The sequence below is a fragment of the Leuciscus leuciscus genome (assembly GCF_965113295.1).
Source record: "Leuciscus leuciscus genome assembly, chromosome: 7".
In the NCBI taxonomy this organism is placed as follows: Eukaryota; Metazoa; Chordata; class Actinopteri; order Cypriniformes; family Leuciscidae; genus Leuciscus; species Leuciscus leuciscus.
Window position 1 is genome coordinate 22,676,260 of NC_138731.1, and position 10,743 is coordinate 22,687,002.

The 10,743-nt window shown below is 37.2% G+C and overlaps 1 protein-coding gene across 1 annotated transcript; it reads left to right on the forward strand.

The window, feature by feature from the left end:
• The first annotated feature begins 586 nt into the window (after nucleotides 1-586).
• Nucleotides 587-10,357, forward strand: zc3h15 (zinc finger CCCH-type containing 15). The gene is made up of 10 exons (XM_082175532.1): nucleotides 587-781; nucleotides 1,402-1,503; nucleotides 1,601-1,709; nucleotides 6,059-6,211; nucleotides 6,516-6,607; nucleotides 6,742-6,927; nucleotides 7,043-7,189; nucleotides 7,465-7,587; nucleotides 7,788-7,920; nucleotides 9,322-10,357. Exons 1-10 carry the CDS (start codon nucleotides 704-706, stop codon nucleotides 9,510-9,512), a joined length of 1,314 nt encoding a protein of 437 aa, XP_082031658.1. The 5' UTR covers nucleotides 587-703; the 3' UTR covers nucleotides 9,513-10,357.
• The last annotated feature ends 386 nt before the right edge of the window (nucleotides 10,358-10,743 follow it).

Below are 10,743 nucleotides of genomic sequence, written 5' to 3' on the forward strand. Positions count from 1 at the left end.
GGAACTTAAAAATCATATTGTCAATTAATTTGTTTTTTAGAATTAGATTTTTATTTATTTTTTGCAACAAAGAACTTCCACAATATGTTACCATCACCAAACATTAATATATATATATATATATATATATATATATATATATATATATATATATATATATATTATTATTATCATTATTATTATTTATTATTATATTACCAAATAATAAATAAATTGTAAAAAAAAAAATCACTTGAAGGCCTATCAGATCCTTATGCTGCCTTCACGTGCTATCGGAAATTTCCTACTTCCCACTTCTGAAGGACTGACTATGAGCTCATTGCATTTAAATTTAGACTTGAGAGGCCGCGCTCAATGTCCTGTTTTTTAACTAGAACACTTGTATTTATGATAATTCCGATAGCACGTGAAGCAGCATACTTTCAGTATAAATGAGATGAGACATAGAATGAGGAACTGTCTTTTGACAAGATTTCAAGTAGTCAAGAGTGCAAGTAATGATCAGAAAACATGGACAGAAGTTTCAGCAGCGACCGCTAGATGGCTCTGTTATGCCACGTGCGCTCACAGCATGCGCGCCCGCACCTCCCAGAATTCATTGCGGCTGCTAGTGTGGTTAGCCTTACACGTACCTGTGAACATACGGCACTGTACATACGGCTTCTGGGTTTCTTCAATTTTATACCGGTTTTCATTAAGCGACATGCCTCCGAAAAAGCCAGCTCAAGCTACAGCAGGCAATAAGAAAACCCAAGAGAAGAAAAAAGAGAAGATCATTGAGGTGAAATTTGCGGCGTTTAGCATTCATACAGCATGCTGAACTCTGGGCCTTGTGGTCTGATTCACTTTCTAGCGAATTCCAGCAGCTTTTAATGACATTTTAGTTCTATAGTGAATGGAATAACGGGATAAACAGTTATGTTTATATGTTTAATAAGTGTTAGACTAGGCTGTCAAACAGTTATTGTCAATTTAACGGTGAGTAAAGAGGAAATGACTGTGAACAGAGTCAAAGTCTAACGTTACTGCTAGTAAGCCACATTCTGGCTGTCTCAACCTAGTGAGCTGCTCATTTAGATAGCATTATAAATCAATATGGGTCGTTTGTACGTTTGATTTGAATGTGGCAAAATGATTAACAGTTAGGGTGCTCATTAGGTTTCAGACACCGCCTTAGTGATCTGAAAATTATGATGTGTTATTACTCAGGCTTAAAGTTAATCGCTCGTTTATGTTTATTATCAATTATACATGCTCTTTGTGAATGAAATGACTTGCTTGAAACAATATGGCTGTTTTGGTTACGTGTTTATCATCTGATTATGTAACTTGTTTGATTTAGTATGGGCTGATTCTAATATAATTATGTAATTGTCACTGAATTTGAATCGTTTCTGACAGGATAAAACCTTTGGACTGAAAAACAAAAAGGGTGCTAAACAACAGAAGTTCATTAAAGCTGTGACACAGCAGGTCAAGAGTGGACAGCAAAATGCCCGGCAGGTAATGATCATAACGCTGATTTTAGTGTGCTTATCTTAAGTATGCATTTCCAAGCCAGTGTCCTGAACGTCTTTGGTGTATTTTGTTTTATTTGTAGGTCGCTGCTGAGTCTGAAAAGAACAAAAAGAAGGAAGACAAGAAAAAGGAGTTGTCTGAGTTGAACGAGCTCTTTAAGCCAGTGGTGGCAGCTCAGAAAGTCAGCAAAGGTAACTGGTCTTTTGAGGGACACAACCTTATTTGAAACCTTTCTTTGAATCTTGCAGCTTAATTCTAATCTGGGGTGCGTTTCCCAAAATCATCTTTAGTCATCTGTGGTCGTAATTAACATAGTTTAGCGATTTCAGACAGCATCATAAATATATGTGTTACTGTGTTTGGAACTACAGTTCTCGATCTGTGGTTAGAAACATGGTTTCTTGTTAGTATGACATGTAGACTTAAAATCATGTTGTTGAGCAAAATAATAAGCTGACATGCAGTAAAAGCTATATATCTTATTATATAAACTCATATACAGTCATGTGAAATAGAAAGGACACCCTTTAGAATTTTATGGTTTTACTTATGAGAACATAAGAAAAATCATATGGTCGTGAACAGGGCTTAAAGGGGTGGTTGATTATGATTTCACTTTTTTAATTTTAGTTAGTGTGTAATGTTGCTGTTTGAGCATAAACAACATCTGCAAAGTTCAAAGCAAAGGGAGACATTTGCTTTTAAAGAAGTCGTTTTTTAAGGACTACAACAAACGGCTGGTAGGGACTACACGAGCTTCCTCCCGGGTTAGTGACATCACCAACCCTAAAATTTACATAAACTTGGCCCCCGGAACGCGATTTATAGATTATCATGACAGAATATGCTAATTAATGACTAGAAGATAACTACACATAAGCTACATAAATTCATCAACTAACCATTCAGAAATGTTGTCTACATGTTGTCATTTCTTCTTGAGTCTCTACATCTTTCTGACTTCGGTTTGAACATAAAAGGTTTTTATGTAACATATTACATAAAATTTTACATTTTATGGAACATAAAAGTTTTCGAAATGTTCAGTGCATGTCTGTGTGAGGTAAAAGAACAAGAGCTCTTGAAGCTCCACCCACTGTGCCGGGAGCAGCAGCTCATTTGCATTTAAACGGACAGACACTAAAACGGTGCATTTTTGCTCACCCTCAAAAAGGGACAATTTTAACATGCTATATAAAAATACCAGTGGGGTATTTTGAGCTAAAACTTCACATACACACTCCGGGGACATCAAAGACTTATTTTACACCTTGTGAAAAGGGCATTATACCACCCCTTTAAATTTAGATACATACAACCTCAGATGAACAACACCACATGACATATTACACCATGTCATTATTTATTTAACAAAAACTAGGCCAAAATGGAAAAGCCATGGGTGACAAACTAAGTATACCCTATGAATCAATTGCTTCTAGAGACACTTTTAGCAGCAATAAGTTAAAATAATAGTTTTCAGTATGACAGCATCAGTTTCTTGCATCATTCTGGAGGAAGTTTGGCTCACTCTTCATTGCTTCAGTTCATAGATATGTATTTATACTATGGGGCTGTTGAATGCTTGAATCTGATTGGTTGACGAACATTCTAAGGTGTGCAATTATTTTCAGGGAAACTCACGGCCAAAGTATTTTTGGAACGCATTACTGTTCCATATCACTTCGCATAGTTAACTGCAATAACGGAAAATAGGAAACAATTCATAAGAAAAAATATTATGTACAATTTTGATTTTCCGGAAATACATTTTTTATTTATGGTGAACATTAAAATTAACAACTGGGCGACGGCAGTATTGAATAGCCCAGATAAAAAAACAAATAAACGGAAGAGGACATCAAAGGCAGCCAGCAACAACAAAAGACATAAAACAATCAGTGAAGAACAGCTAGACAGACTCGAGGGCAAAAAATATGAAGAAAACACACAAAAAAAACTAAAATCAGCTTGGGCTGTCAATGTGTTTAACAACTGGCTTAAGGCCAAAAATACGTCTGTGGACAAAGTAGAGAGAAATGGGGCAGACCCTTAAAACACCCAGCTGCGGGTTTTCTATGCCACTGTCCGAAACGCATCAGGCGTGGAGTATTCAGTGTCAAGTTTTCTCTCCCTACGAGCTGGACTGAACCGCTATATATCCAAACACAACATCATTGGGCAGTCAGAATTCAAATTATCCAACGACGTATTCAGGGCCGTCCTCAAAAAGTTTCGCAAGGCTGGAAAAGACTCATCCTCCCATTTTTACAGCTGAAATAGAGCGCATTTGTATGCCAGATATCCATATCTGTCACCAGACACAGCACAGTCAGCTGAACCTGGCAAGGAGTTTCGCTCGTGAAGGAAATCGAGAGTTAAGAAAGCATTCGTTTGTCATTAAAAGACGGAAATTATCAATATATTTGCTTGTCTTATAATGCAGAAACAAAAAAACACAAAAAGCCCACCAATCCCGACAAAGACTGCTACTGAGGATTCATGTTTGTCAATCCAGGGGACCCCCTTTGCCCTGTTAAAGCTTCAGAAAGTACATCGCCAAATGCCCACCTGATGCCACATCCTTCTATCTTTATCCACTGAAAGCCCCACAGGAGGAGCTTGACAGGAGACATTGCTGGTATTCCCATGAACCGATGGGTGTGAACTATCTTGGAAACATGCTTCCGCACATCAGCGGGGCAGTCGGGTTATCCAAAAGATACACCAACCATTCATTAAGAAGCACTGCAGTTCAAATGCTGTCAGAGACAGGGCTGGAGAGCAGGCAGATCATGTCTGTCACAGGGCACAAGTGTAAAACAAGCCTGAGAAGCTACTGGGCACCTTCGGCTAAAGAAAAAAAGAAATGGAGCTTGATCCTCTCAGGAAACAAAAGTACAAATGAAAATCAAGCCAAGGATCACCAGAAAAAAAAATACTCTGCTAACATGCAACCCCATGCGCTTGATCTGCCATTTTTGTTGTCTAAATTCACAATCAATGGAAACAATAACAAATAAAGTATATAGTCTTATCTATAATCAAAAGAAAATGAAACTGAATATACTTAAATTGATAGTCCTGCTGCACGGCTTTTCGTTATTAGCCTATTGCAGATAATATAACAAATAAATAGCCTATTGATAGGCCTACTTTCATTTATTAGGCTAGCCTACTGTCAATAATAGAAAAAAAGAATTAACAAATTAATTAAAAATAATGAATTAATAAATCAATTAAATTATATTGACGCACATGCTTTTCTGTCTCATTATTGCAACCTCTGTCTATCTCTTTGTCTCTCTAATAACTGCATTAGTCTGCTATCAGTAGCCCGAACCTCCGTTTCGAAAGTCCCACACAAATAGGAGTGTTTTAATGACAAAAACTTGACAAATGTCTTGAAATATATCATCTGAACAATGTTTCAAGGTGTGGTAACCATAGTATAAGCGGTATAATTGACTCCGGGCCGTTGAATTATTAGAAAAATAATGCCGCTTTGCGTCGTGTCTGCATTACCACTTCTGGGGTGCATATTTTTTCTAATAATTCAATGGCCAGTTGTCAGTTATTCCTTACATGAACTCTCTGTGTGTGTATTATTTATTTATGTATTTTTTATATATATATATATATATATATATATATATATATATATACACACACACACACATGACTTGCGTAATCAAATTACTTTTTTCAAGTATCTAGTAAAGTAATGCATTATTACTTTTTTCAAATAAGTAACACAAGTTACTTTGTTTTCCCATTTATTGACTGACACCTCTTCTGTCCCCATGTTAAGAGAAATTAGGAGTAAGGTGCAGAGGCGTTGTGTGCGCTGTGTAAACATGATGGTTACTGTAGTTCTAGACTAAAAGTAAGCATGAATTTATTCATCTCTCTTGCACAAAAACAGATTCAGTATTCCTCAAAATGAATAAAAACTGTGAAACGCAAACACTGAATACTACGTGATTCTGCAATAATTAAATGCTAAATAATACAAATATACTTTGTACATTTAATGTTACTTTAACAAATGTCATTGCTGCTGACACGTGATGACCCAATTATTACTTCAGTTAAACGTCACATTTGTGTTTCATTTTTAGGTTTTATTTCTCAAGAGTTATGATCTTTTTTCTGCGATCCAGAGTGGTACCACAGCTGAAAGGGTTTGATCTGTGGCCACTGCTGTACAGGCATAACTTTATTTTAGCCGGAGGCTTTTTCATTTCACTTTTGATCTAAAAGGGCCTTTACATTTGCCAAAAATTTATTTTATTTTATTAAAAACGAACAAGCAAGTCCAGCCCAGTTGAGAAAGCGGTATAGTTACACATCACTTTCCATAAAAAGTAACTAAGTAACACAGCTAGTTACTTTTTTAGGGAGTAACACTATTGTAAATTAATTTTTGTGTGTATGCATGTCCTGCTTTGATCATTGCCCATCTGTATATTTTGTTCTTTTGTTCTATTCTGTTCTATCTCTGATCATCTTAATTATTAATTATTCTTTTTAATTTCAGGTGTGGATCCCAAGTCCGTGTTATGTGCTTTCTTTAAGCAAGGCCAGTGTACCAAAGGTGATAAGTGTAAATTCTCTCATGACCTCACCTTGGAGAGGAAATGTGAGAAAAGAAGCTTGTATGTGGACGGCAGAGATGAAGATCTGGAGAAAGGTGAGTCCAATAGGACTTTCATGGGTCCTTGACAAATGTCTTGAAATACATCATCTGAACAATGTTTTGAGGTGTGATAACCCTAGTATAAGTGGAATAATTGGCCGTTGAATTATTAGAAATCATTTGACAAGGACTTTCAACTTTAACAAGTTTTCTTTTGATTTTGGAATTGACATAAGTGGAACTATTGCTTTTTTTTTTCAAGGGGTCTGTTATTGTTTTGATGCAGCTAATCTCAAAAAGGTTTTGAACTATTGGTTGCCTTCATGTTAGTAATTATTTTGTTAATTTATGAATGCAGACACCATGGATAATTGGGACGAAAAGAAACTTGAGGAGGTTGTGAACAAGAAGCATGGAGAGGCTGAAAAGAAGAAAGCGAAGACACAAATTGTAAGTTCTGGCAGGAAGTGTAGTTGTACACTCAAATCATCTTGATATTACCATTGATGTGATTTGACTGGTTATTGTTTTTTCCTCAATTGTAATCAAGAAAGGGAAATTAACAAATAATATTCATTTTTTAGGTGTGCAAGTATTTCCTTGATGCTATTGAAAACAACAAATACGGCTGGTTCTGGGTTTGTCCCGGTGGAGCTGACAGCTGTATGTACCGCCACGCTCTTCCTGTTGGCTTCGTTCTGAAGAAAGACAAGAAGAAAGAGGAGAAGATTGAAGAGGAGATCTCGTTGGAGGATTTGATAGAGACTGAGGTGAGAAGAAAGCGAAGAGATTATTAAGAGCATGATTGTAAAGTTAGTGTCCTTGGATCTGTTAGTGATTTATCAAAAATGTTCATCTTGTAATGATCTGCTGTTATGATTGTAGCGATGTGCCTTGGGAGCGAACGTCACTCGAATTACTCTTGAAACATTCTTAGCCTGGAAGAAAAGGAAAAGGCAGGAGAAAATGGCTAAAGCAGAGCAGGACATGGAGAAAAAGAAAGCCGACTTCAAAGCTGGCCGAGCGTTTGGAGTGAGTAAAAATCTTGTCACTAATATTCCTCCTCAGTTTGCCTGATCAGTTAAAACCTCAACATAGTCAACTGAAAAAAGGGACTTATTCTTCAGCGTGCATTAAAAGCAGTTTTGGCTCTGAATGAAATTTTTGAAGGGTGGCAGTAAAGCTCTCAGATCTTGCGTTTGCTGCTGTTTTACTGTGTCCTGGTTCTTCAAGACTCTTTCATGCTGTTCTGAAGCTGTCGTCTGTTGTGCGGAATGACACTCATCTCATGGTTTCATGTCCTGCAGGTCAGTGGAAGGGAAGTGTTTGAGTTCAGGCCTGAGCTTGTTGACGATGACGATGAGGAGGCGGATGATACAAAATACAATAAAGATGATGATGATGATGGTTACTCTGAAGTTTCTTACGAGGTGATGCAACACGACCCCTTTAGCTCATAGACTTTAGCTATATAGACATTTTACATACAAATAATGGACTTTATCAAATCAGTCATATTATGATGTTAAATTGTATTGTCTGTTGCACATGTATGTAATACTCTGATTTATTTAGATTCACTCTCTCCTTCCTGAGTCTTTCAGCATTATTAACATGAATGTTTGTCCAGGTGGAGGACTCAGACGAAGTACATGACCTTGACGTTGCTAGATTTATCCCTAAAGAGGTGGATAACGCGGGTATAACGATGGCATCAGCTGACAGGTTTTCTGCCAAAGCTCTTCCTACAAATGATACAGATGGTGAGATGCTTCTGAATATCTTAATTTCTATTCAATTCACCTTTATTTCTATAGCTGTAAAAAAAACAACAACAAAAAAAACAGGAAAATAACGACCAATGATGCAAACTTTATTAAACATGAGACAAATTCTATTGTAAAGCACTACAGAAGACAATGGTGTCATTCAGCTAAAACATCTCTACAGAAGACAATAGTGTTATTCAACTCAAGTCAGTTCAATGTTGATTCAATTCAGTTCAATAGCAGTGTTGATGTTTCAAAATTCATCAATTTATGACCGAAGTCAATTCAGCTGTAAAGCAGCCCTAAAGAAGACAATACTAGTGTCATCATCCAGCTCAGCTCAGTTCAGTTCAGGATTTTTCTTGCGTGTCTTTTAAACACCTTCATATGACCGGTTTCATTTCTGATGCTTACTTGTGAGGTTGGTGTCTGTACAATTTTGTTTCAATAAGCACTGAAGTATAGAATAACAATATAAGAAAAAGAGATACATGGAAAAAATATTGAATAGAGATGCACCAATACTAAATTTCTCCGCCAATACTGATAGCCGATTATTCAGAATGATAGCTGCTGCTGATACCAATGGTTTTGATTCGTTTATTCAAGATGTTTTTATGCAAGAAAAGACAAGAAAACCTGAACAGTACAGTATATACAGTCAAAACCCCAACATAACCCATTCCTCTACCCATCAGACGTAAAGTATCAATTACATTGTACATTACTTTTATTACTAGTTTTATTAGGAAAACTAGAATGAACTAGGAAAACTTTGCTCTCTTTCTCATCACCCTAGTCTTCGTCCTCCTTATTGCCTGCGCACAAATTCACAGGCCTCCGTGGCACATCAGCTTATAAATGAAAGCGTTAAATGCTGATTTCAGTGTCCTCCATGTTTACATCCGTATGACCCCGTGCTGCACGCCGTCTTATTGTTCTTTTGCACACTCAGGTCAATTCAGGACTGTGATCCTTTTACAGTAGAATCTGATATTTGCCACATTTAAAGTAAGATCTAAAGCTTGCAGTGTGAACGTAGCCTTAAGGTGATGATACACAGGGCAAGTTTTTGAACAATGTTGCTGGGCAATCTTGCCGAGCGATTGTTGCTTGGGCACTTGGGCACAATTGAAAATGGGCAATACATTTATATCTGGATAATTTAGATCGGCCGTGGGCCCTGTGTCTCATCTGGTTGCCCGTTGACGGCAACATTGCTCAAAAAGTTGCCCTGTGTATCATCACCTTTAGAGTATCTCACCTCTTCATCCTAAACGAGTCTAATAACTCACAATCAGCTCTGGTTATTATCCATAAATGACATTCTGATTCTTTTCTTCATGTCCACATGCTGCTTTCTGATGTCACTGATCTCTGTTTTTGTCTCTAAAGACAATAAATTGAGCGAAGCCTCGGGCGGAGCCATGGAGAACGGAGAACACAGCCAGGACCAGTCGCTGGAAGACGGCGAAACCAATGAGGAGGAAGAGGCAGAGGCTGTGCCAGTAGATGAAAACCTCTTCACTGGGGAGGACCTAGACGAACTGGAGGAGGAGCTCAACACACTGGACCTGGATGAATGAAGACTGGGACTGTTGCATTATTCATGAACTACACATGGCTTGAAGTGAATGACAATATTTTCACTAACTACCACCAGTATTGCCATGTCAGAAACCGCTCTGCCTGCAATATGCACCCTCATCACTCGAGATGTCCTGGGACGCTACAGGAGAGACTGGAGTAGGTGTTCTTGTTCTCTCTAAGATTTAACTTTTTGCCCAATAATGTTTTTTTTTTTGTTTTTTTTAAATGCAGTCTATCCCAAAAGCACAGTCTAGGTGAGGGTCTAGTTCTACAGTGGGAACATACTCCAAATATTTATGAGGCTATTGATTTGATATTTCTGCCTTCTCTTTTGAAAGATTTGATTTAATGATCATCTTTGTAAGGTCATGCGTATGAAATGATCCAGCATAAATCCTCTTTAAGACGTTCAAGCACTATTGGAATCTGGTTTCCTCTTCTGCTGATTAAATGTTGCTTTAATGAAGACAAAGGATTAGTTGATCGGTGTCATTACAGTTTTTAACATGTAACCAACTGCATGCCTGTATCAGGATCAGAATGTAAATGCTGAAGTGTGCTGACATTCAAGTGTTCAATAATCAGTTGATCAGATTGAGATGTTGAATGTGAAATCGCAGATGCAAATGTGGCGTTTGGCCTTACAGAAGGAGATGCGGACAACGACATCATTACTAGTCAAATTTGATGTTTAAAGTGTTTTCAGGAAGTGGAAAAGTAACAGAGATGAGCTTGTGAGATGAACTAGTAATGTGTCTGTCCTTTTGTATTACATTGTTTTAAACTGCCCTCCCACCAACACAACACAAGAAATTGTAAATAAAAGGATATCAGATACAGAGTTTGAGTAAAGATGCCTTATTGTAGCTCTTAATTAAAGGGATCGTTCATCCCCAAAATAAAATTGTCATTAATTACTCACCCTCGTGTCTTTCCAAACCCGGAAGACTCGTTCATCTTCGGAACACAAATGAAGATTTTTTTTTATGAAATCTGAGAGCTTTCTGTCCCTCCATTGACAGCTACGCAACTAACACTGACTCATCAAAAAGTAAATAAAGAGATTGTAAAACTAATCCATATGAATTGAGCGGTTTAGTCTGATTTTCTGAAGAGACACAATTGCTTTATATGATATATGAACAGATTGAATTTAGGTTTTTATTCACATAAACATTCATCAAAAATCATAATCAGATATGGTAAACAGAAGCTCAAGAATGTTTG